The following is a 27,848-nucleotide window of genomic DNA, read 5'->3' on the forward strand; positions in this document are numbered from 1 at the left end:
TGTTGGGGGGTGGGGGGGTGGGGAGGGGTCCCACTGCAGCAAATTCCTGCATCAGAGTAGGTGGGTCCTAACATTTTTTGGTTTTGAGGATGTAAGCCTCTCACTGAAGAGCCTCATTTGTTTTCAGGCTATCGCCTTGAAGCACTAGTACTAAACAAGACTTCTGTTAGGAACGCTTCTTTTCTGACTGCCTGCTCGCTCCGTGGCTTGCTGGCAAGGGATTTTACGTCAGGAAATTGCAAACATCCTCATGAAAGAGGCCAACGCTCTATTTAAATACCAGTTATTTAGGGCTTAAAATTTTAAAGTAAATCTACTAACGTGACATAAAATTTAAGAAATGTGTGATCTGTTAATGCTGTTTCCTGGCCAACAGGACTAAGCCTCACGAGACAAGGAGATCAGACGTAGGAATGCTACAGCAGTGCTTTACTTGGAATAGGAAGGAGAAAGCAAGAGGCAAAACCAGCCACATAAGTGCCCTGCATCCACAAAAGCACTTTCAGAGAGACATAACTAACAGCAGTTCCCCATTTCCATTTAAAAATATGCATCTTTCCCCTTTTCCTCTGTAATTAGAGGAAACTGAAGTTTGCACCAAGGTCCAACAATTCCAGTACTCAGAACCACTGTAGATTTTTCCTTAAAAACAAGGCTGAAGCTCACAGTCTTACTCCCACAGGGTTTATTATTTGGTTTTCAATCCTGCCGAATAACCCCCCCCTTTCCTTCTCTTCCTCACCCCAGTGAACTCCGATTCCCGAGTACATGGTCTTCAGCACAGAGCTCTACAAATATCCTGAATTTGCTTTTTCATCTCTGTTTTTATTAAGACTATTTCCTGCCAAGGTACTTCTAATTAGAAACATGTATTTAGTTATACAACATTCATATCCATTTCCATACTAGTATCCAGTGACAAACAGGAATATCAATAATGTGCTTAGTTCTGGTCAGTGATACCACAGGGATGGCGATAACTACAGTCTCTTCAAGACAGTAAAAACAAACTGAAATCAATTTATTCTTTCACTATTATGAAATATAAAAAACAGTCATCAAAAGAGAGGCTCTCCAGTTTTCTTAGACACCTTTATCTTCTCAAAATAACTTCTCTCAGAGCACTGGTACTTTGAATGCTCCAGAGATTAAGAATGAATTGGAAAAAATAGCCAATTATGAAGAAGTTCAACTGTATCTGACAGCTAAGGTTCACTGGTATTCATAAAATATTTGCCAAATGCCATAAAAACTATTCAGAGAATACCAAAGCTATTAATCATCCAAATAGTATCTGACTGCTCTAATTCACGAGTAACTCTACATGTCTGTATTTAAAAAGCCCCCAAAGCATGATGAACTAAAAGCATTCAATAACAAAGACAGTGTTTTAAGACCAAAGTACTGTGTTCTGGTGAGTTTATTGATTAGTAGTTTAAAGCTGCATTAAGATTCCTGAAGTCTAAGGGATACTACTTGAGATCGCTTTCCTTTTTTTTTTTTTTTTTAAAACACACATGGAAGAACTAACAGAGTTTAACTTATTCACTGCAAAAATCAAGCCTAACATTAAGTCTATAAAAAAAAAGTCAATTAAGCACACAGGGAAGAACAGAAAAATTGTAGGGAGGGAAGAAAAAAAATAGGACGTTATTACCCGTGTTCTCTTGTTCCTGCTTTCCCTAGCATCTTTGGAGTTCAACACTACCATCTCCACCGCTAGCACCAGAGCAAGTCTTGCAGTTTGTCTTCAGAAAACTCATGTTTAATTTTTTTAAAACCATTATGTCTAGTAAACCATAGCTTCCTTTGCAGCTGTGATGCAGCCATCCAAATGAAATCTTTACTTGAAATTATTTGTTGTTTCAAAGTTTTGTAAGCCAAATCACAGCTGCAAATTATGGACTGGTGCATCGTAGCAAGGAACTGTATAAATTTCATTTAAAGCTATTAAGTAAAAACTAGCCTTGTAGAAGTAATTTAGTACAGCCATGTAGGAAGCCTAATTTTCAGCTAAATTGAAGTCTTTGGAGCTTGTGGGGGGAAAAAAGGAGGAGGGGAAAAAAAAAAAGATCACTAAATTTGTATTCACCTGCTTTAGGAACTCTGAGGAAGCACCAAAACATCCCTCAAAAATCTTATTTTTTTAAATTCCTAAATGGAACGAACAGGAGGTGTAGCTTCCAAGAGTAAATGGAAGGATTAAACACATGGATTTCTTAAAAGCAAAATGAACAGTACTTCTGCTCAGAAAAGTCATCATGAAAATTACAGTTTCTTTTTCAACAGATCTTCAGTTCAGTTCTTGCTGCTGATTAAAATCACCATTCACAATTTTTCCATGCCTACTTGTCCTAAAGCCTGAGAAAATAAGTGATCCTTTATTTAAGAATATGCAAGACAATCATGATAGCGTAGAACACTGCAGTGCTGCCAACTTTTTAATTATTATTTTTAAAGAAATGTCAGCTCCTGTTGTCACAAATGCCTTAACTGTTTCTCTGAAGTTTTATTTCAGGATGGTGCGGTGCTCCTGCTATATCAGGATGTGCAATATGTTCACATTGTCCAGCTCAGACACTCAAACACGTAAATATTTAACAAGGGAACTGTTCACTAGGCTATTTATAACTAACTTCATGATTAATGAGGGTTCTTAATTTCCTTAACAACTACCTACTTTGCTTGGGATTTTTACAGCATCATACTACACTACAATAACGGGCGATTATGCTGGTCATCCAGAAGCATCACAGTGGGTCCTATGGGGGCCAGGATGTGGCAGATGCTTCCTGCCACATGAAAGCTCCGTACACAATTACCTCTTCAAAGTGGGCCTATGCTCTCAAGTAAAGAAAATTCCCATTTTCCCTGGAGTTAATCTGCTTGGGAGATGCTCATGAGTAGTCATGACAAAGATACAGCCACATTTTTATAAGCAATCCACATATTTGTGGTTTAACCACACAAATTGTGTCTTGTCACATCTTAAATGAGAAAAATCTACAAAAAAACGACCAGATAAAATTTTTAACATTTTTAAAACAATCACAAGACCCAACTCCATGAGAATTTTTCCCCTCTCCCTCGGTTTCTTTTGTTTGTTTTCAAGGTGCAACTGGGTATTTTGTTGGCATGAAAAGAAATGTGTGCATCACTCACTGTCTCTAAATCCTAGCTTACCACTTGCTGGGCTGAAAATTACCAGGGCCAAGCAGCAGTCTCTTTTAAAGGCAACTGTATGGACTCAAGTTGCAGGAAGAATCTCAGACTAAATGCTGATGTATTTTTGTTGAAAGATAAGCCTTTTGTAAAAAAAATAAATGTGAAAATGCACTGCACTAGCTATTGGTTATTTTTGCCATCAGCAAAATAATCTGTGCAATCCAATCCAAAACTAGGACTAAAAATCTTGTTTAAAATAATCTTGAATGCAGTCAAACTCTAACAATATTTGGGCAAATACAATTGCTATTCAAACCAAATGGAGTGAAGTCCAGTACCATGTTGTAAGCTGGGAATCCCAAGTTCTTTACTGCCTCTGTCAGCAATTCGCTTAGTGATCCCGAGTGTGTCGTTCTAGCACAGCTCCCCATGACCCTGAACTAGGATCTGTGCTAAACTGAACTCTCTCAAACTGCTTTTTAAGTAGTATGGATGACAACCATTACAAAAATGGCAGTGTTACACTATATTCAAATCAATGAGATTTAACTTTTGATTTTTATTCCATCGTGGTCATGTATTGTTAATTCACCTATATGCCTGTGGTTCATATACTTCTTTTTCAGAACCCTAAAAAACCCACTTTGGTACAGAGACACGCTGCCCCTCAAAAAAAGAGAAGTTACCAAGTTACAGTACGTAGGGCATCAAACCAAGACTCTGAAGAACTAAATTCCGCCATCACCAATTCCATCATTGACTTAACCGCTTGATTCAGATATTGAAAAACTACATTTTGTCAGTCAACATGGCAAGCACATATTTCTTAAGAGCTTTGAACTTTACAGATGAGATGCGCACACACACACACACACTAAAAGTTACATAGCTATAAGGAGTCCTTCTGGACAGCTCCTAAACAAGTATTTAAAAAAAAGTAAACCTTATTTTGTAGCTGTTTGGTCTTAAAGTCTTGCTTTAAGATCACAAATGCTGCCAACCCCTGGAAATTTCCCCTATCTGGAAATAAATCATGGGGCAGGAGGGGGTCATTATCATGCCCAGAGGCTCACAGACACCCCTCATCTCTCAAATGCTGCCTCACTCAAATGCTGCCTCCTGACCTATAAAAACCAATTCACACCCTACCCCTTTTATTTTTGACTGTGCATTTTTCCTTGATGTCTGACTTACGTCACGTTTGTACTGAAGATTAAGATCGTCTAGACTCACAGACCTCTGTCAAGCCTTAAAACCTTCTTGTGGACTGCCAGCACAGCCACCCGGGACCTGCCTTACTACACAGAGTGGTTCCCTGCGGAGTGGAGAAATGTTCACTACAGTCCTGCAAGCTGTCAGCAGGGTGGAGATCACAGGATCCACTGCCTCATATCACAACCCTTTTCAGATATTTTGAAGAGCCCCAGGGCAACTACAAGGTGCAGCAGAAGAGAACCTGGCTGTTCTTTGCTGCCTTAGCTGTCTAGGGAATCTTCACCTTACTGCATTTGGGCACCTTTAATTCTACTGCTCCTTCTTGGATAAATGGTATTTTGAGGAAGGAACATGTGACTGTCAAAACAAATGTCACATCACCATTCTGTGGCAGAACGGTCACAGTCTGTCTTTGAACAATTCAGAGAATAAGACCCAACTGCATGGATGGATGCAATATTTCTTCTGCTTGAAGTCTTTTGCTAGCAACAATGCTTCCAATTTAGCATCATGACTACATGCAACCATGGCAAGCTAAAGCAGCCAAAAAGCAGAAATACAAAATCAATACAGACGATGGTTCTTTATAATAAAAGAAATAGCACCCTGAAAAAACAAATTAAAAGAGAGATTATTTTTGTCATTCAATTACAGGTGAATGCAGAAAAGCACCTGGCCAAACGTTCTCCATTTTGCCCGAAGCAATATATCACTTACCTTTTGGTATGCTTCTCTAAAGAAATAGTAAAGCGCTTTGATTCAAGTTATTGGGGCAGGAAGCCAACACCATGTTTTGAAATTACTTTCAAGACTTCCAGAAAGTACTGGAAGCTCCCCGCATTTACAGAAGCAGCTGTGAGCTAGAAAAATGAAACTACATGAAAATGTAGTGTAATCTCAAGGCTATATATATTTATTTTTCTAAAATTTGTTATTTTTTTTTTAACCCATTTTCTAAAACAAAGCTGTTCCAGAAACCAGTGGAAGACGACACAGGGTATCTCATAGCTCACCATGGCTCCTGGCCCAGGCTACTCCTGCAGGTGGGAAGATTGAGGAGCCTCAGGCTTTCACAGCTGGGGTGCGCAAGTACCCTCCTCAGAAGAATGTGCACGTATTTTACTGAATTTTAGACCTATTTATTACCTTCACTTAGTTTATCCATGTTACTGATTTTTTGTAACTCAGTCCTCTGCCACAGTCGCTACTTCTATATAACTGTACCTATTCTTAAAAATTTGGAGAATTTCAACAATTTAACAAATTATCCAGAACATCGGGTGCTTATATCAGAGCTGTGAAGACATACACATTACAGTCACCGCTGCTGACAGACAGCTTGCCAGATCCTTGCTGCCTGACACATTGTTCTTCAAAGCCAGCAGAACTAGAAGTAACTGAGTATGTGTTTCATCTCAGGTTTACAAAACAAACAGCAAAGGGGAGAGTTGGCTATATGCAACAGAATGGCCACTGCCATCACCGAGCCCTCCATTTTCTACCCTTGTCAAACTATACTGCCTGTAAGCAGTAAGCCCTTAAACCAAAGAAAAATAGAGGAGATTCTAAGCATATACATTTGACAGCAAAAAGCAGTGCATTCTTTCTTTATGTGCTAGTTTCACTGCGTTATTTCTTTGTCAAATGCATTTTTAGCACTGAACATAACCAACTTCCCTGGCCCACACAGAAACATTACTGAGCTAGAGCTAATGCTCACGTGAAAGGTGATGGTGGTATTTCTCAGTAACAAGGATTGCTACCAAAAAGGAATTGTTACTTGGAGGCAGGGCAAACACTATTTTTGCAGCAATCCGTAACCAACAGAAGAGATACAGCAGCTTCTTCAGACAGAACACGAGATGGGCCCTTATATACCTGGAGGCCTTATCACCAACACACCTGATCTCTGCAGTAATACCAGCTTTTAGAGAAGCAGCAGTGGTCTTCAACAGAAATTCTTGAACCAATAGACTATTAAAAAACCCCAAAACCACACATTTAAAGGAGCAATACCCAGAAGGTAACTATTTTATGTACCATTTCCTCCCTTTCTATGTCTGCGTAAGTTTTATTGAACATACTGGCCAACTCGCTACTTTCTACGCACTGGTTTGTAGCTGAAAGACCATTGTAGTACATTTATATAAGCAAAACAACCTGACAATGGAAGTTGCTACGAGAACTTGAAAGCTGGAAAAGCAACATAGTAGATTACAAAGCACACATTTGTTTTAGTTAGTTAAGAGTCCACTAAAACAACATTTTTGTCCTATTTTAATTCAAAAGGAACTGCAGTTTTATTTTCCCAAAGGTACTTCTAGAAGGAGTTACTTGCATGGAGAACTCTACTACTGAAATGGCAACATATTACCATCCTGATGTGTCATCATATCTGCTCTTCACAATGATGGAAGACTCACAGTAGTAGACTTGATAAAATTTGAGTGAGCCAGTGTGTGTGTTACTAAGATAAAACCCTCAGTGATAAATCAGAATCATTACCATTCTTGGTAGCTCAAGATCTTCACAAAGTTTTTTCAGCCGCTCAGCATTTACTATACAAGATTTACTTTGGGGGACAGTTTTACTTTAAAATTACTTTATCTTCTAAATTATATTAAATTATCATGTTATATTACAGTGGTACCAGCTTCTACAGGCAAAAAAATACAGCCAGTCACTCTACACTCATTAAGAGGTATGTTACTACATCTAAAAAAATCTTTTCCCTGATGTTAGTTAGGTCTTTCTAGCTGTAAAGCATTTGAGGACAGGAGCAAAGGAGGAGCCTTACACGCCACTTCTAGAAGGCGAAACACTAATGCACGTTCAAGAAGAGAGATGCAAAGAGCAGTGATGCTGCCCAGCAGACATCTGTGCGACTGCTTTGCAATGCCAAAAGCAAAAGTGAGAAGCTTTTCAACATAGAAGTTTACTTCTTTTGAAGGTCAAACATTTTATCAGTAAAATACACAAACTGGCCAGTCAGGGAAAATATTTTAAAGCAGTTCAGTGTTTATTTTGAGAATATTTTCCAGTATCAGCTTTCATCAATCTGTTACTGTCCAGTATTTCTTAAGAACTAAACAAAACTACTGGCTGGTAACATGGAAACAATTAGACACAAGCGGAGAGCCAAGGTCTTGAAAAAGGTCATGCCTCGTTTCCTGAAGATGGACAGCCAGAATGAGACATGGTACTTCCCATTTCACACTGAGATCATCTATATCATAATGATATTATCTACTTCACTTAATTACAGGCTGTTTTCACTTAGTGGTAAAAATACTAATTTGAAGGTTTAGTTAGTGAATATTGTAGATCATCTGAATATTTGCCATCGAGCTTTTCCCAAAACAAAGTCAGCCACTCTCAATGTAAATACTAATTTTTCAAGCGCATGATTTTAAAAATAGGACTTATCCAAATACAAAATAATGCAGACATTTGACCTAATGTTCTTTAGTTCCTACTTCTACAAGAAAGTTAGTTACCTAGTCTGAAAAACCACATAATAGGGAAATAAGTTCCTTAAGCATTTACCAGTATTTCTGATAGGCCGGCTGATAAAACATTTTAGATTAACTGGAAAGTCTGAGCTATTTTTCAGTGATTCTCTATTCAAGTATCTCTTATAGACACATCGCTACAGTATCTTCTTTGTGTCTTAAGAACACTGGTCACCCAAGTAATCCTTACTTTAAGGAAAAGTAAACCCAGTCCGCACCAGCTTCAAGAGATTAATTTTTTAGGATAGCGTTGAAGGGGCCCTCTAAAATTTGGCGGGTTTTTTTCCAATTTTGTCACTGAAGTTGTTGCAGCTTCCTCAGACTCGTAACAGTCATCTTCCACACATTTTGCACTTTAAAATATTTCCACATGAAGCTAGTTTTCCTTTTGCTTTATGCCTTTGTTTAATCTACCACCCTCTATAAAGGCAAGGAAATTTTCACTGACTACAGTTTATACAAATTTCAATATAAGCATGGCACCCAGCTCCTGTGATAAAGCAAACATATCTTAAGAGCTGGCTTGAATTAGCAGTTCCCTCCTCCCATTAAAATATATGTTGTAACCTCACAGCCTCACACGTTAAACATCTTCCCGTGACTGCCCCATGTGGCCACTAACACTGAAGCATTAACCACCTCCAACATCAAGTGATTTTCCTTGCTTTTACAGACTGAAACGAGGACTTAACATTACCTACTTAGTAGTAAACACTATTTCTTCAATCTAATTCTTCCCTGATTTTAACACATTTGTAAGAATTGTTCCATGTAAGAATTTGTATTTGCATACGTTGAGTAGGACTAAAAAGCAGCAAAATATACAACTCAGTCTTGTTGTAACAATTAATTTTTTCTAACAATGTTTACATGACAAGCAAATACCTAAAACAGTTAAGTAAGTTATTTTTAACTTTTACTTCATACAATGAAAATGTGTACTGATCCTGTACCAAGCACTGTTATGGCTATAAATTTGTATTCTGTCCAATGCCTTGTGTGCTCTCTCTCTATCACAAGTCGGCTAGCTGTCTTCTATGTGTAAGGACTAAAACTCACACTTTTGAGTGTTAGCAATTCTGTGTCATTTTTTCATTAGTAACTACAGCAATAAATTTAAACCTATGCTTGTATTTGGCATTGTTATTGTGATGTTTTAGTACGGTTAAAAATAATCCTAGGATTCCTTTATGTTATGACTATCTCATAGGATAAAAATAATTTTGTTAGAATTTCTAAAAATACGATAGTTTTCTACTAAGCAGAAGTGGGGAGAGCTATGTTATTTTATTGTATGATAAGAATCAACTTCTACTGGACATTTTCCTCACCTTTTCTGTCCGGTTTGAGGTTCCGATCCACTGGCGGTGGCTCACATTCTGCAACAGGTACTGACCGTCTGGGAGGGGTCTTTGGACTGGACCTGAAACCCATGTGAGCAGGAGGAGGAACTTGCTTTCCAAATAACGGAAAATCAAACGTGCCTGGTGTCATTGGTACATAGTTTGTTTCCTGGATGGGTTCAGTGAAGCTGCTGGAATGCTGTCGTGGAGGAGAGTTGGGATTCATTGGGACATAATTTTCATCTAGTTCTTCACTTGAAACACTTCCCACTGTCAACATGCTTCTGTTTTTCTAGAATTAACATATATTTCCTTTAACAAAATAAGTTATGCAATCAGCTGTGAATCATATGACTTTTTTAACCTAATCAGATTAATATATTCTACTGAAACTGAAAAATCACAAACACCGTACAGCTTGCTTTTTTACATGGGAACAAAGAGCATTCAAGCACTGTCACTGTCGCCTCTCATCAGATCAAGTCATACTTACAAAGTGGTTATGGAAGCCCTCCAATGAGTTAGATCTGTCATTCGGAAACGTTCGTGGAATATCATAACAGTCTTGAGAACTAATTTCTAAAGAAACAAGAAGAGAAAGTGGCTATTTATCATCCCTGTTCCTGTCACTTGGCACCAGGCATCCAGAGTCTGTTGTTATTTACTGGCTGCTTCTGAGAGCATACAAACACAACTCCTGAAGCTGTGGCCCACAGATCTTATCTATATACTTGAGAGGATTGTGTTCACAAACAAACCTAGCACTCACCAGTCACAACTTGAAGCTCTTTTAGTGGCATTTTTCCGTGGCAAGAAAAAGTAATTTTTCCTTTTAAAGCAGCAGCAAAATCTTCCTTTCAAATAGGCGGGTGTAGGAATTTTGTGTAAGAGTGGGTTTCGAGATACTGGGCCCTCATGAAAAAGCTATTCTCAAATAAACGAACAGCAGATGTAATTTAGGGTCTGGAGAAAGGTTTTCTGACTGAACGCCCTTCCCTTGGAAAGTGCTGATTCAACAGGATTCAGTCTGTTGCCGGAACAGGTGAATCCCGGCTCTCAGCTCCCCAGTGCTGTCTCCAGGGGCTTTCAATTTGAACGAACTGCTACAGAACCGAAGATCCCTCCGTTTTCAGGGTCCTGGCTCTTGGCAGACAGCATTAAGGTGGTCCTCAGCTTTGTGGCTGTTTCCCTGGTGGACAGGGGTGTTTGTGAGACATCTGGCTCCCAGGTCCCAGGTCCTGCTCACCCATGCAGGCGACAGGCTGCCTTACCCTGCAACAGGCATGCCTCTCCTCCTGATGCCAAGACAGAAACTGTGGGCAAACTCTGGGTTTTATCCCTGCCTTACCCCAAAAAAAAGCTCTGAACTTTTTTTGAGATTTCCACCTCAGAGGAAAAATAAACATTTCTGCTATTAAGTGCAAAATTAAAACAGTATTTTCAGAAAGGCTACTTTTCCTGAGGCTGACAATCTCAGCTTTAGTGTACGAGTACTCACTTACAAACTTAGCGAAATGAGAGAGGATAAGCAAAGTGAAGCAAACAAGGGTCTTTCAGGGTGTTACTTTGTAATTTAAAAACACTAACAACCACCAATATTATTACTTAACCTACCAAATGAATGACAAACAGGATAATACTATCTGAGCACCTGTATGGGATCACATCCGTTCTGTATATTGCCTCCTCTAAAAGCACTGTCCCCGTCTCCTTCCTCATTTCAGCCTCCCATCCCGTACCTAGCACAACTCAAACAATTCTCCTTTAAAATCCCCTCTAACATTAACATCAACTCTAAACAGATTGAAATTTCACTTTAAAAATAACACTGTAATGCCCACCTGCCTCAGGAACCTGAAAAAAATGAAACTCAGCCCAAAAGTGGTTAACAAGACTAGAACAACTACCATCTGTAACAATAAATATCAGGTTCCCAATCTCTATCTCTCGCTGCATTTCTTGGGTTTAAATCTGGGAAAATAAGAACAGGAACAAAAAAAACAGGCAGAAAAAACACCCCAAGGAACACCAAATTCTTTAAGTAAAAGTAGCTCCACCAGATTTGCTAGGACCTGAAATATACCCAGCTGCTAAAGGAAAAACAGTAAAAAAAATGCACTAGCACACCTGGAATGCCAACATTTAGATGACTATAAGGAATAACTTTAATTTTACTTAAAAACTGTAGTATGCTTATCTATCACAAGGAGAGAAATGGTGGCAACAATCACCAGATCAGGGTTGATCTCAAAGTTCTGGGTATACACCAAGTCCCACCAACCTCTGTGAAACACTGTCAGCTTCTGCAGATTTGGACCACTATACACTAACCTGACTTGGTCGGTCTGAAAGACTGATAACAGCAGTATTGAACTCAGCTATATAAGCATATTAGCAAAAAAAAAAAAAAAAAGATGATTAGTTCTTCACTGCTGTTTTCTAAAGACAAGTAACACCATAAATAGGTCTAGGTCTTCAAATATTTTTAGCTAAGACTGAATGCCACAGTGCAATATACATCCCTTATTGATGTTCTGTGCTTTGTTGTTTTGATGGTTTCCTTTAATAATCTTCTCTTTTTCCTCTTTCTTACATATTTTAAGCATTGCGACTATGGACCCCTTTGTGAAGGGCTACACGCTTGTTTTGAAAGGCTAGAAATGCCCCTCATATCATTCAGCCCATTCATATCACATCATTCATCACAAGATTACATCATTTAACATAAAAATTCTGGAAGAGCAGGATAAAATATGGAATACTGACCTTTACGAAAGATATTCAAATCTACAGTTGAAATGGTATTACTGCGCGAGGGTGGCATTCCTGCTGTAGGGATGCAATAACTACTATCAGTGTCTGAAGCAGTGCGACTAATGCTACATGTTTCCACAGGAGATCGATCTGAAGCGTGGTGAGGTTTTGGTGGCCGAGGTGGAGGAATATCTGGAATAGTCTCCAGTTTTGAAGTCTGAGACAACGTTCCCTCTGGAAAAGTTCGTGGAATCTGATAAGTACCTCCAGGTGTGGGGGGAATGTCATAGCTAATGGAGATGTGTCTCATCTGTGCGTCTAATGAAGATGTTGCTGACGGGGTATTGAAAACATGTTGCTCTCCTTCTGCATCAGTCCCAGATGGAGACGCTGCCTTCGGTAAAACATCCTGTGAGTAACTCCTAGGCAGGTTATAAAGGCTGCAGTCTGCCACTGTCAGTCCAGTACGAGAAGGCGGAGAGTCATAGACACCTTGCTGCTGAAAAAAGCCATTCACAGCGTGCTTGCTCGCTGATGGAGCGGGATTTTTGTGGGAGGGCACGTTATCATTGCAGTCTGTTTCAGAAGAGCTGGATTTTGCCGAGTCAGCATGAGATCTACATGTAAGATTGTAAGATTAAAATGTTGCTGAACATATAACGAAAAACAAACATTACAAATAATAAACACAACATTTAAAATGTAAACAACTAAAAAGTCTATCAGTCTCTTCCAATTTTTTTTTTTTTAATGAAATGCAGGAACTCAATTACTAAACAAACAGCAGTACTTAAGAAGGATCCTAAGTAACTACATACATACAAATCCATGCATGTGAAACAGATAACACAAGCATGGAGCTTTAGCAGCAGCTAAACAACAAGTTGATGTTTCATAAAGCAAGTGATTTCCACGGCACCAATTTGGAGCAGAGTTTGTTTGGGGGCTGGGGGATTTATTTTTTTTTTTTTTAACCCATGCTGCAAACTAGCAGCACTTCAATGGCACTGTTAAAGGTAAAAATAATACACTTAATCCTTGGGTTTACAGTACTTGCTAGTTCTAATCAGTATGAAAAAAACGTTAGAGGAAAAAATACAGCTGCTTGTAACAACCTTAAGTGCATGCCTAAAGTTAGCTACTGACCATGTAAAACTGGTTTGACATACATAAAGGAGAGAGAAATAACAGATAAGAACAGAAATTAGAGGAAGATAGCATGCTCTTTGGAGTGGGAAAAAAATCCATAGGATGTATGTGCAACAGAGTGCTTTTGTGTTGAATGTAAGTCAAGGCAGTGGTGTTAGATAAAACTGCACAGTAGTTAAACTTACTTTTGATTTCTTTGGAAATTCCAACTTCTGTGAGAATAGCACTGGTACTAAGCAGTACCAGTAAACTTAGGTGGAAAGAAAACATATTGCCATCTTTTCTTTTTTTTGTAAACCTCCCCAGTTACCTTGCTCCAGGCAGAGAAATTCTGTTATCAGTCTGACTCCTTGCTTAAATGAAAGTCAAGACAGTGGCAAAATACTAACACAGGTGGAGTTAACAGAGTCCACACACTTTTCAATCAATCATACCGTGATATTTCCTATTTTCATTACCACAGTACCATACCATTGTGTTAATTTATACATACGTATGTAAAGATTTCAGCATGCATGTGTATCAATGAATAGCTGCTATACTATTCTTACTAAGCTCTATTAAGCAACTGGACCATGCAGTTTACAAAACTTCTGAGGGATAAAATACATCATCAACAGCATGACTACCACAAGAAGCATTTTTTTCCCCTTATTTTAAGAGGCGCTCTACCTCAAAGTGATCACAACCAGAATTTATTATTCAAATTTCAATTTGTCGGTAACATCACACAAAACTTTCTTTCTTAAGGGACAGCTGGATTTATCTCCTGGGGTTCTGGTAACCTGAGGAGAAAGGAATCCAGTTTAGCTATTCATTTAGGTTTCCTCTGTAGTCATTGGAGAAATGGAGACTGTGTGAAACACAATCCATTCTCCTTAGATATCCATCTAAACCCGATGAATCACTCCCCAAAGTGCCTCTCTGCCAGCTATCAAGGGAACCAACGTGATTAGCTTAGACTGGACATCTGCAGTCAAGAAAAATGTCATTTGCCTAACCAACTGGTTTTTGTTCTGTTTAATAGCAGAGATACAATCTTCCATCAGTCCGAGCGGCTTATGAGAGTCCTTCTCCAGGTTTAATTATATCACCTTTTTCTATTAGCTTGTTCTTAGTTTTTTTCATGGTGTGGGTTTTTTTCATTAGAAGAAGTACACTAATTTTGCTCTGGTTACTATTTTAAACATAGATTTAAGTCCTGTCTCACTGGTTGGAATGGGCTTCTAGGTGACTCTGAACATTAATCTGCGTTTAGTTTAATCAACCCCCAAAAAAGAAGAGAATGTTCTCATTAAGTATTTATCCTTGGCACAACCAAGGAAGTGAAACTTCCTATACTCCTTACGATGCTGACCATCAAAAACATCTCTCTTGTTTGCTAACAGTTTGCTTCCTTTGCCTCAGAGCTTCAAAAAAAATCACTAATGAACCACTGGAAGCTTAACACACTTGCAAAAAATAGAGCCCATAGGACTGAAGGTTACGGAGTGCATCATAAATTGTGAACATACTGTGCGACTAACAGCACTCTGAGCCCCTGCTGCAGCCCTTGCTCTTTACTCAAAGGATTCATTCAGGAGTTCCTCACTTTCTAGATGTACTTTTCTAGTTCTGTGGTATTCATTCAGACTAAAGTCCCAGCAAAAGTCACATGTGTTTTACATGAGCAAGTATGGCAAGGATTGTGATCTGTATTTTATATGCTATAAAAATAAAGTGGGCAGTCTAGAGAAGCTGGACACTGACAATCAACTGCAGAACCAAAATTATTAGTTCCAGTTCACTAGCATATACTTTAAAATGAAAAAAAAATAAAAATCCAAAACTACAGAAATAAAACATAAACACTATCTTTATCTTACAAAAACATGCAGGAGTATATAACCGAAGCTCAAAATGCAACAGCAGCACACGTACAATGCCAGTGCTTAAGGATTACCCATCATACGTAAGCAACAAATGCTATCGTTTTTGAATTTAGGAGTTTTTCTGGGTCTAAGTGAATGCTGCTGCGTCTTTCTTGACCACAAGCACTTGCGAAAACAGAAGTCTTTCAAAAACCAGGACACATGAGGCAGCCAGGCCTGTCATTTGCTTAGCTGATGGCCACAACTTTCTCACAAATTTCTCATTATAAGAGGGCATTTCTGATTTACTTCATGTTTTTAAAAAGTAATCTTTTGGAATCAACTTCTTAGCCTATTGAAATAGTTTTCAAAATATGAATGGGTTGTAAGCAATCTGATTTTGCAAGATCAAAAGTTTGAAGACAGTCTGAGACACAGGCCAAGAAAGCAGTTTATGCCAAAATGAAGACAGGGAATTCAGCCTCTGAAGTTTAACTAGTTTTCAAAAGTCAGTATTAACCACTGATCATAAGAACACCACATACAATTTTGAAAATCTACAATGCATAGTTGATTCATGTTACCTCAAGGAAATTTAGGTTAGGACTAGAGTTCAGGGACAGACTTTACTTTTTTTTTTTAAAGGATTTCAGATGCAGGATGCTTGATGACTTCTGCACTTAAGAAAATTACCTGAAAATTTTAATGTTTCCCATGCACTTCAGAACAGCTCAACAAAAAAAAAAAATCAATTGGCTTAAATATTCCATTAACAATCGGTTATTAAGTATTAACACCTCAGTTTAAAATAACGGCAAAGTTGGATATAACACAATGAAAACTCCTCACTCTATTTATAAGCAGAGGATGACTGCGACATGAATTCAGTGTTATCACATACGGGCATCACATATCTGCAAATCATGCTAAGTGGCCAAACTATTCCTTACTCAGTGCTAGGGTTGGACATCTCCTTCCACATATGAAGAAGAGATAACTGTACAGCCTGCTGATCTACAGGGACTGGACATAAAGATGCACAGAGAAGAAGTGGGGTGTTGAGGTGGGGGAGCCCAGTAAGAAGCCTGCCTCCATGTACTAAAAACTACTTGTTGACAGAGACCCAGGAAAAAAGTTTTAAAAGTGTTTTAGTCTGAGGGGTAATCATCCCATTTTTGAATACGCTGTATTCAATCTGCCTTGACCACTCATCCTTTCGAGCCGATTCTTTTCCCATCTGCAGGGATCAAGTATGACCGATTAAACAGAATACTATGAACAAAGCGGCAGCAAAACTGCTCATGTGTGCCAGCAATCTGGGACAGAAACAGCAAGCACAGTAAAAATGTGGATAGATAGATAAATAAATAAATAAATAAATAAATAAATAAACCAGCTCTATTTCCAGAAAATGGAAGCCAAAGTTACATAGTTTTTCTGTTAAAACTCACAGAACACCATGCAAGATGCATCTCAAACAAACAATATTTTCAGGCAAGTTAATGGCTCTGTGATTAATTTCTCACACGCGTTCCAAGAATGGCTACTGTGCACTCACTGGAGTGGAATCTTTTTACTTTCAAAATCTTCTAATAGAAGGTATTCCTGCCCTTCTTCCGAGAGAAAGGGTGACCCTTGGCTGGTTCATAAACATAGGAAAGATGAGGAAGACAGCGTTTAGTATTTCAATATACCTCTCGAATGAGCCAGAACAATAAGGGCTTTGGAAACAGTCTTTGGCTGCATTTTCTTATTTAGGATCCAAATATGAACCTTAAAATCTCACTAAATGCTACAGTCTAACAATGCTCTTTCTCAAGTCAACAGTGATCAGAGCATAAAACTATTTTAGACAAAATACAGCATGCTGCATCCAAGATATTCTCACAACAGTACGTGGCGCATTGCATGACACCGTAATGAAGCATTTCAAAGTTATCGGTTAGCTCTGAAACATCGCAATTCTTAAAAATTTCAAAGACGCAGCTCAGATACTTCCTCTATGTTTCCCAGTTACCCACATCACCCAGAAAAGAACCCCAAAGCCTTGAAATAAAATTCGGTGCTTCCCAGATTATCTATAAAGTAACATACAAAATTAGAACACAAAATGTTCTCTCTGCATATCAGCAACTTTAAAGTTTAAAGGGAAAACGTCAAAGAAATAAGCTATTCAAGTAACAATACTTGCCTATTTAATTACATCTATTAAGCTTTGCACTTAACGCTAAGGAAAACAGGTTGTATGAAATACATGTCTGGAAATTAATAGGAAAATGATGCAGTCATTTCATTTTTTTCTTCACCTGTAAGGATGTGGACTGGGGTAGTTCACAGAGTGACCTCTAACTGATCATCTTAGTAAAATGCTACACAGATACACAAAGCTCTAATTTCATAGGAAAAGGTCTATATCCACTATAGTCTGGCCCAAATCCAGCAGAATACCTACTGTACCAGACATGCAACATAAGCAGTCCTTTTAGGTGGAAGTGGAACTGAAACTGCAGCACAACTATTATTCTGAATATTCATTATTACAGCCTTCTTAATAAAAGGACATAGCTATTTAATGGATTCAGTTAAATATAAAACACTAAGCCCATATAATTTCCAAGTAATCACAATGCCAATGTTTTGCTGTCTTCAAATATTCTTATAAAAACATCATTTATTTAAACAATCTCTACACTCCCAAAGACTTTGTTGAGTTCTTTCTCAGCATTTTATCTCCATTAGATCTTCTGTCTTCCCCAACACCCAAATACCTTCTCTCCTGTGTCACCAGTGTCTTCCTCAAGAAATTTTGCAGGCTATTCATGGACTCCATACCTTGCTGCATTTTGTGCCCCCTTTTATGGTCTCCTCAGACTTTATTCCCTCTACTTAACCCACACATCACACAACTGTGGAAGTCAGGTCAGAAAGTCATTTACACAACCCAATCTTGATCATTCCTAAAAACACGCTTCATGTGGTGGTGGTAGAAATCCACTCTGTGCCCATCCCTCACAGAAGCAAATGGACACTCAGACAACATTTCTGATGAGCCAGGGTGCTGAAATGAAAAGTCAAGATTTCTCTGCCAAACCGTTCTGGAAACAATACCAAACTTTTTGATAGCTTTTGGCAGGAACGGTGACATACCTCTCGGGCACCATCAGCTTCTAGACATCACTAAACACTGAAATCTTTAACTCTGAGAAAGTAGACAATGGGTTTCCCCTTCTCATGCAGGAGGCTTTGGGGCACGCCATGCTGCCCGTAACCTGCAGATTCCATACTCTGGGGGAACTGTAGGCTCATTCCTCCGTTTTATAAGGAAGACTGTAAAGGGTGGATACTTTTCTACCATGTAATCATCAGTAAAAGGAGCAGGAAACTCCTCAGGCACAACAGAGCAAGATAAAAATGCCAAGGGAGCGGAGAGCACATGGCACAAGTAAAACTGGCAGAGCATCAAGGTGTTGATGAAGAAGGCACCGCCGCTAAAAGGTATGGCCCTAAGGGAGTATGTGAAATACTCATGCAAACGCTTTCAAAGGAAGCTTTCCTCAGCCTTCCATGTACTTATCTGCAATCACAAAAAGAATGTGACGTTTTGTTATTTTTCTGGAAATACACCAGCAGATTTTATTTTAAATTACTGCAGAAAATAAGCTTGACAGAGAGATTTAGAAGGTTCCCCCACAGAATACTCAAGGTGGGAAGGGACCTCTGCAGATTATCTGGTCCAGCTCTTCCAATACCTCTAAGCAAAGCCAACTTCAAAGATAGGTGAGGCTCCTTAGGTGCTTGTCCAGTCAAGTTTGTTTGTGGTTGGGTTTTTTTTTTTTTTTAAATCTTGGAGGACGGAGATTCCACTAAGTCCCTGGGCAGCCTGTTCCAGGGATGGCCACCATGATCCATTGTGAAAAACCATAGCGATATTTCCCAGGTAAATAAACATCATATACTCCTATGCAGGAGGTGCTGTACATCTATTTAAGTTAGAAGCAGCAGTTGGAGAAATAAATATACGTTTAATTCAGTAGAAGTTCTCAATTCTTTCCTTAAAATTTCCTATTGCACACTTCTCTGGAGAACTGACTGTGTGGGTACTCTTTATTCAGTAAGAAATAAGGCTTATCTGAGCTTGTTTTTAAATATCTGTTATTTGGAAAAAGTTAAAATTCAGGATACAGAAACTGAGTGGTTTAAGTCTGCTACATTCTTAGTTACCATAAAATAATTATCTTTTACTCTTGCTTGAGAGTCTGAACCATGTTAGTAATAGTCAACAAATACCATTTGAGGATTGCTGTATTCAGTGATGTGGTAACCTGGCAGGTGATAATAAATATCAGCATGTTTTACGGAATCCCTTCCATGAAAGCTTTAACTGGCAAAACTGGGGCACCGAATACCAAAAGGGAGAAAGGCTAAATTTCTCCAGCTTTTTCTAGTCCTAGACTGGACTAAACACATCAGCTTGTGGCTAAAGAAAGGGCACTTCTGTGCTCTGTGCCATGCATCACTCCAAGCTCCAACGAATTGCTTTCATCACTGCATTTATCAGATACTTCATACTGGCAACTGCTGTCCACGCTTTTGAAGAACGCAATATGGGTCTAGTGCCAATCAAATGACTTGCTGCAAAAAGTTCAAGCATAGAAAGAAAAGAAACAAAAGTTACAGGCAGCTTCCCCCCGCAGATTACGTGCATCCAAATGTTTGATGATTCGGTAATAAAAAAGTGCTTTTAGCACAAACATTCTTGGCCTGTAATACAAATAAGTGTTGTTAAGAAAAAAAATGTCACTTACCTCATAGGTTCAGGTTTTTTACTTTGACAGTTTATTAGCAGTAGGTAGTCTTGAGGATCTTCTTGACCAGAGGAAGACTCCAGTGGGGGGATGTTAATAAGCTGATAAGGAGGAGGTAGCGAAGATTCTGCTTGCATGGAAGGCGGTGAAGTGTTGATGGGCAAGGGTAACTCAGCAGATGGTTGTAAAGAACTGACCGGTGGCTTCACAGCATCTGCAAACATAGAAGCAATGCATTCTTTTTATAATGAAGAAATAGTCTTACAATACTACCAAAAAAATTTATTAAACAGAGGATGAGAAGAGTCAGAGGTTTTAATTCAAAACTGTGAAATCAGTGGACATAAGAACAGCTGGAAATTAACATTTGTTTCAGAGTATTTATATTTACATATAAATCTTTATAATCTCTTTATATTTTTTCAAACTGTAATCAATTTCTTAAGTATGCCTTGGAAACAGAGGTTATGCCTTATTTAATGACTTATTTAACCTGGTGTTTCTGGTCACAGAAAGAACAAAGATGCTGACAGCTGCAGTAAGACAGCTAAGAACGCAAATCTGTTGTTTTAATCAAGAACAGACAAAGGCCCATAGGCTATTACTTGAATATGGTAACCTGAGTCAGCAGTTGCACATATTCATCCCTTTTTGACCAAGGTCACTTCAACATTTGAGATTAGTCACCAGTCAAGAACTGGCCTCTCTCAATATCGGAAAAGCAACAGGAAAAGTACTGCTTTTGCAATGGAAGATCCCTTACGACTATAAAAATAATGCAGAAGTACAACAGATACCATGTTCCACTAAGGCCCCTCATTACATACCCCAACTTTTTATTTTAGTGCAATAAATGAAGTAGTTGTGATTTGTTGTTGTTGTTTGGTTTGGGTTTTTTTGGGGGGAAGAGGGGAGGCATTGGGTTGGGTGTGGTTTTTTTTTCTTTTTTTTTTTTTTTTTCCCTAAATAACCTTGTCTGTATAATTCTTATACACTTCCTATTCATGTATATTCTAGAGAAACTTCTTTTTTCCTTCCAAATATATGTATCCTGACTATTAAATTATCTGTGAGACTGGAAAATATTGACACTGTCAAACATTAAACAATCGTTTAACTTTTTCATTGTTTTAATGATACATTGACTAAGAACAACATAATTAAGCAAATTGTTCCTCAATTATCAAGGCTCCCTTGTACTTGCAACTCATTGTACATTCCAATTCGCACATCCCAAGAATGGACGCTGATTATTAGCATTGTTTAAACGAACATATTATTATCCAATGCAGACTGCTCCTGTGAGGCTTACAGGCCACCGATGCACTACAAAGTACTTCATCCAGCTTCTGCTTGCCAGCACTATCCTGGGAAGAACCAGCTGAGCAGACCAGAACATAGCCCTCCTGCTTCCAGTTCTGTGTACACTAGGTACAAGTGATTTAGATGTGGAAATAGGAACAGCAGTACTTGCTTTGAACTCCCATGGCACTTACACAGGCTCAGAAATTAAATCCCACCACACCCATGTGGGTGGAAGAAGTCTAGGTGTATGAAAATTCCTCAACTCAAACTACCTGAAAAAGGCAGGATAACCTAAAAAAAAAAGTTTATAAAAGGTTGTGCCTGACCTATCCATCAAACTAGTTAGCAGAACAAAAGCAAAACTAGACTGCACCCCGTGATCATACACACACAAAAATAAAATGGTTTCTTTACCACATGCTAAAATATTAAAATGTGAACAATTTTCTATTATTTAAACATTTTAAGAGCTTGAAGGAGCCTATTTGTGGCACTTACTGATATTTCTTCATTCCCCTGATGTTGGGGTTCGATAGGAGGAACAGAGAGGTGCCTGAAGGGACCTAACAGGCACGTATTTCTTGCTCCTGGAAAAGAGGTACTGGGAGAAAGGACGAGCAGCTCTCTGTCCTGTCCCCTCCAGAACTGAGGAATGCAAGTAAGTTTATGCACGAGTAAGAGCAGAGAAGAAAGGTTTCCTGCCAGGTACGCTCTCATTCTTTGGCCACACTTACAGACAAGATCCTCAAGGGCTTTGGTGTTCCACAATCCCCACCCCTGTTCCTTGTCCCCGACTACACACGACCTTCATATCATTAGATCTGCTTGGTGAAAAAAAGAAATCAAACAGGACACCGCTGCAGCTTCCAGGGAAGATGGGCGTGTCGATTAGACCACAGGTAGTCAGGAGAGCTCAACAGGTACATAGTAAGATGCATGCCTACGTGCGGCTGATGCATTTAAACAAACCATGCACTAGCATTCCCAGGAAGAGTAACAAGACTCAAGGGTAACTTTCCAGGGAAAAATAAAATCAGGAAGCTTGAAAGAGGACCAGTGTATCCACCAAGTTTGGAGAATGAAAGAGTTACTTTCTTGGGGGAGTAAGAACAAAGCGTGTGCGTGAGAGAAAGAAAAAGAAGGTAAAGGCTGGCTATAACTTGTAATTGGTGAAAGGAAGCAAGGTGGTAAAGACCATTAGGCTAAATATACCGGCTCAGATCTGTAGTCTCTGAAGCCCACGCTGCCATCTCCGATGGCGGCCTGTTGCAGCCAGACTGAGCGGGAGCAGCCGGGCAAGCCTGCCACGCTGCCCCCAGCTTCGGGGGCTCGGCAGCTCCGGGGCACCCCACCGCAGGGGCTGCATCCACAGTCTATGCTGACCAGCCTCTCACAAAGTTTTCTCTGAATTTGTTCTACCCCTTTTGAGTACATTTATATTTTTGACCTCTTCTACCATCCCGTGGCAGTGAGCTCCACACCTTATCATGCGCGGAATGAAAAAACACTTCCTTTTATTTTAAACCTGCTGCCTGATACTTTCACTTGATATCCTTCAGCTCCCATCTTCAGAGAAACGGTGAGCAATTGCCTCCTATTCATAATCCTCATTCCCAACTTTACACAACTTTGTCACAGCTTTTCTGAGTCGGTGCTGCTTAATTTCTCTTGGTACAGAAGCCATTTCATTGCAGATCTGGTTTCCCTTCACCCTCACCTTTCCTAGCTCTACTAATTTCTTCCTGAGAAGGGAAACTAACTATTGCATAAAATGCACAAAAAAAGCTCTGGGAGACACTTATTGATCTACCAAGACATAACAATAATTCATTCTGTTCTTATCCTAGCCATTTGCCTTTTGATTGCTACTGAGTATTAAAGGTGACACTGTCCAACTGTCCAGAAGGTTCATGATCTCTTCTCTGGGCAATGATTAATGTTAATGGATTGTTAGGGATACTTCCCTCATGATGAGCTGCCTCATTTATTTTGACATAGATACCACTTGACAAAATCCCTGAGTCCTCCTACAGATCTGTTGTGGGGGTTTTTTGTGTGGTTTGGTTGGGATTTTTTTTTTTTTTTCAGTGGATAGAGCACTAAACGATTAAAATACCAACTTTCTGATCTGAAATTAATCCTCATACAGGCATTTTGTATGTGTTAAATAGTGTAGGCTAATGCCTGATTTAAAGAGCAACTGACCTTATTCTAAAGCACTTCACTGCTGGGCTACTTCTTATTTGCTTTACGCATTCAAGCTATTTCAAATTTGACAACGAAGAAAACAGTAATGTTAACGACTTTCATCACTGATCAAATGACTGCTGTTTGCCTATCTGTACCCTCTCAAATCTTCTCTTTAGCCACGTACTTCAGAAGCTGATATGAAGGAGTTTCTCCCAGCAGCCTATTATGATTTCAAAGAACACAATCATCAACTTGCTCCACTTTGGACTAGCAGATTTTTAGGGAAGGGGTCATCTGCACACCAAAGAGCGCTGCAAGTCATTTGGTTTGTTCCCAGAGCTCAGACACTCTGACTGCTTTGAAATAACTGGGAGCTGGAAAAACATCCAGAATATTTAACATGCAAATGAGCATAACAAGAATCCTATTTTGTTTTTATAATTCCTGCATTCAGTACAGCTAGAACAAGCAGCTTTCTCAAAACAGGGCAAGAGCTTTATCTTTTCTCAGTCCATTTGTTAAGAGCAGTTACAGGCATCATCTTTGCTAGAATTTATATTTTTTCCCCTCATAACCATTTTTGTATTTGCCTCACAAATAAAACAATCATAAAATTAATGAGGTAAGAAGAACATTTTTCTGAACAAGAATAATAAAAGGCTCCCTTCTCTTCCTTCTTAACTATATAAAGCTGCTTTATTCCATATTCCTATATCTGTGCTTTATGAACAATCTAGAAGATTTGAGTGTGGGAGTTTGCATTTAGGGTTGGTTTTGTGTTTTGGGTTTTTTGTTTTTTTTTTAATGAGAGCAAAAATTAAATTGTTGTCTACATTATGATATATAGTCTCTTAAAATTCTAATTATGTAAATACTTGAAATGTTCTCATAGTGAACAAAACACAGAAGCCTCATTACAGCAAGCACTTCTTTAAATGTCAAAATCACAAAGTAAGAAAATGCATTCTTTGCAGATCGTAGGTAGAAGGACTAAAATAGAAATGGGATTTTCCCATTGTAACAGTGAATCAGCAACAGATACGCAATCACATGATTCTACTATTCTTCTGAGATGTTTCATTCAATCCATTTACTATGATGCAGATGTTATCATTAAAACAACCCATGGCCAAAATATTAGAGTAACAACCTTGAACAAAAATTTACGGATACAGCAGTGGGACCCATAATAAAAACAAACAAATTCACTTTAGTCCTTAAAAGGACTTTTTTTTTTTTTTTTTTAAAATTAAGTCTGTTAAGTCATTATCTGTGCTGCTAATGTAATGAGATACATCCCGAAATACACTGCTGGAGTTTCCTCTAGCGTCAGCCCCTACATGGTCTCAAGTGAAAGATCCTGGAATCAAAGGGCCACATGTGTGCATGTGCACGCACAGAGCGCAAGCATGTGTACGCTCACGGGCACAAACAAACAAGCACTCGCTCCGTTTGCATACTTAACTCAATAGACGTGAGCCAGATCCAGCCCAGAAGATGCACGGACATGTTAGTTTGGGTTTGGGCTTCAGCATAAGTGATCAGCTTACAATCAATAGGAAATCTATGCAGCGAGCCTCAATTCTGAACCTTTCTGCTATATCCAGAGAAAATCCTTTTACATACTTGAATAAAAAGTGCCTGTGCATTTCATAGGTTTGTATTCTTAGTTTAATATAATCTCAAAGTATCTCTCTTTTTCTGAAGATAAACGTGACACCCTATTTAAAGAACACTAACGAAGAATTCAGCAGTTGCTCATTGTGTACTATGCTCAGGACAACCCTGCCTCCTGCGTTCGAACCAGAAACATGACTGACTGTTCCAAGTAATTTTAAAAGACATGTAGACGAGGTGCATAGGGACATGGTTTAGTAGTGGACTTGGCAGTGCTAGGTTAACGGTTGGACTTGATGATCTTAGAGGTCTTTTCCAACCTAAGCGATTTTGTGATTCTAAGTTCCTACCACATGCTGAAGTTTCTGGCTTTCAGAGCTCACATCTAAAATTTAACACTTACTATCTGCAGTTCATATGTAATTTTAAGCTGCACTTTTCGTTACCCATTTAAAATTTGAAAATACCAAAAGCATTTCCACTCGAATTTCTTCCCCCTCTCCACCTGCAATTTTCTTTTGAAGACTATTCAAAAGGGGGAAAAAAAAAAAAGAGACATCTGTAGCCTGTTCTCTCCATCTTCAGATGGTACACAGGCTGGGTGACGCAGGAAAAATAATCAAGGAGTCCTGTTATAGACTAACTTCTGTAGGTGTTTGTAAAGAGAAACAGTACAGCCCACCACATTAAAACATTTGGGGTTTTTTCTTCACTAAAAAGGCCCAGAGCCCTCCTCGGCAGAGCAGGCTGCTCTAGCCACATGGTGAGTTTGCCCAGCTGGGGCTGCAGCACGCTGTCTGGAACCATAGGCACCTCCGTGCTTCAGAGAGGTTTTCAGCGCTGCACGTACTGCCTCACAGCACCTCGTGACTTGAGAACTAGCAATCTGCAGAACAGTTTTCCATCCTACCCTCTTGCAATCCTCTGCTAGCAACTCATCGGGTGATGTTAATGCCACAAAAGGTGTCCAGCAGGAACCATGGAAAATTAAGTTAATTACCTAGGCATATTAGATTCAGTTTATTTTTCCTCAAGGAAGAGTAGAATCACCTTCCATATGAATTTTTGTCACATGCAGCTGGCAGCTTAAGAGAATAACTCCAAACACTCAAGATTAAGATTCTGACCACACTCCTGATAGTAAAACATATCTTTTTAATATATGTATTTTTTCTTCACGTACTTGTAAGGGAAGACCTACTGTTGCAGATTTTGTGCTCTATGCATCATCTCCTCACTTAGCCGCATCACCTGAAGTCGAAGACATCTTAGTCTTCTCTTTCTCCTTTGGGTAATGGGCAACAATTCTCGGCTTTGTATCCCTTTATGAAGCTCTTTAGCCACCAGCTACCACCTCTACCAAACCTGCTATGCCGAATCTCAGGTCCTTCTCTGGTCCCGCTTCTTCTAATTTTATTATTCCTCTGCAATTTTGCCAGAGGAAATCTTGCAACTCTAGCAGCCTCCTCCACAGTCTATCCTCACCTTCCTCTTAGCAATTCCACCCTCAAAAAAAAAAAAAAAAAAAAATCATGTTTGTATATCTCAGTGGCCTCTATCCCCCACCTTTACCTCCTCACAGCAACCAACCAAAAAAGCCTCCACAAGAAGAGATGCCCTTGTGCCACTATTCCCTCTAAACCTACTGCCTTACTTCTAAGACAACAGACCCACAATCCTTATCCGGAGCGTTTCTCTCCTAATGCTTAACTTGGTCCTTTCATGTTATTCTTCACCGCACTCCAGGTCACTAGTCACTCATCTGGCATGTCATCTTTGAGCTGACTTTCTTTCTAGTTAATCACATCCATGACATACAAAAAAAATCTCAACTTGTCATTAAGTACATCATCTCTGTGGTGCAACTTTGTTGCAAAGACTTTTTTTAAGCTAGTTTACTCTATCATTGCACTTCTACCTGTGCTCCTCCGGAGCCTCCCTTCCTTTATCTAAAAGCTCATGCTATTTCTCCTCACTTTTGAGCCCTTTCATGACCAAGGTCTCTAATATTCATCGTATGTTATTGAGATGGTGATTTTGATTTGCCAAGTGTGCCAGTCTCTATCATCCACTTGTTAAAGCGGTCAAAGGAGAACATTTTTTATTTCTTATAGGCAGACCCTTCATGCAGGAAGGGCACCCTAAACACCTCTAATGCCCACTATTTATTTATCAAAGACCCCCTGAAAATTTCTTCTCAGAAATCCCAGAGTTCAACAACAGTCCAACAGCTGAAGCACTAGGACCATTACCTGTTACAATGGTCAAAACCACCTTACTTGCTTTCACTTCTTCCCATGCCTCTGCTCCTATGTTGATGTCTCTCACTGCATATAGTAAGTTCTTAGTGGCAGAGCCTGTTTTCTGTTCCACGCTTGTGTTACAGGCAGCACAGGGGTATCCTGATCTGATAGGGAGATCCCCAACACAGCGTAGCAGCAGTGATGCCTGACCACGCAGCATGAGAGAGAATTCAAGGAGTCAGGATTTGGAAGATGGATTTATGTTCACCCTGCCAGTCACTGATATTGCACCCAAGCTATGATCAACCTGCAGTGCATGCGTTATCAGAACACAATTAAAAAAAATAGTTATTTGAAAATAATTTTTACTGTTTAAAATGCAGAAGGCACGAGAGGCATATACCAGATAGCAGCTGCATGAACAGAAATACTGCAAACTTTGCAAGCGTTGTGTGTGAAGCAAGTTGCAGCTCTTTCAAAGGATGGTCCTTATGATGACAGAAACTTTACCACATGTAATTATTTGTGTAAATCTAATTGTAGATTTCAACGTCTTGTTCTTCCCTTTTCTTTTTTTCTTCTGCTTTACTTTGTTATGTCTTCTGGTTTACTTTGTTATTGCTATCTTTATTCAAATGAATACATGCAAGTAACATGTTTGCATATAGTAAGATTAGTTCCTCCTTCCCCTGCTCTGCCA

At 39.1% G+C, this 27,848-nt stretch overlaps 1 protein-coding gene across 8 annotated transcripts in view; it reads right to left on the reverse strand.

Annotated features, from left to right (window-relative positions):
• Positions 1 to 27,848, reverse strand: part of GAB1 (GRB2 associated binding protein 1) — a 102,293-nt gene that overhangs the window by 11,917 nt on the left and 62,528 nt on the right. For 5 of the 8 annotated variants that reach the window (XM_087735655.1, XM_087735659.1, XM_087735654.1 and 2 more), the window contains exons 3-7: positions 19,794 to 20,007; positions 16,547 to 16,627; positions 12,002 to 12,606; positions 9,729 to 9,814; positions 9,224 to 9,527 (exon numbers count right to left, since the gene is read on the reverse strand). In XM_087735655.1, the coding sequence (XP_087591781.1) occupies positions 9,224 to 9,527; positions 9,729 to 9,814; positions 12,002 to 12,606; positions 16,547 to 16,627; positions 19,794 to 20,007 (1,290 nt within the window). The remainder of the gene's footprint in view (positions 1 to 9,223; positions 9,528 to 9,728; positions 9,815 to 12,001; positions 12,607 to 16,546; positions 16,628 to 19,793; positions 20,008 to 27,848) is intronic. The other 3 variants (XM_087735656.1, XM_087735660.1, XM_087735658.1) reach the window with 2 other exon arrangements.

Source organism: Nipponia nippon, unplaced genomic scaffold (genome assembly GCF_047370975.1).
Source record: "Nipponia nippon isolate SJK-2023a ecotype South Korea unplaced genomic scaffold, ASM4737097v1 scaffold_6, whole genome shotgun sequence".
Lineage (NCBI taxonomy): Eukaryota > Metazoa > Chordata > Aves > Pelecaniformes > Threskiornithidae > Nipponia > Nipponia nippon.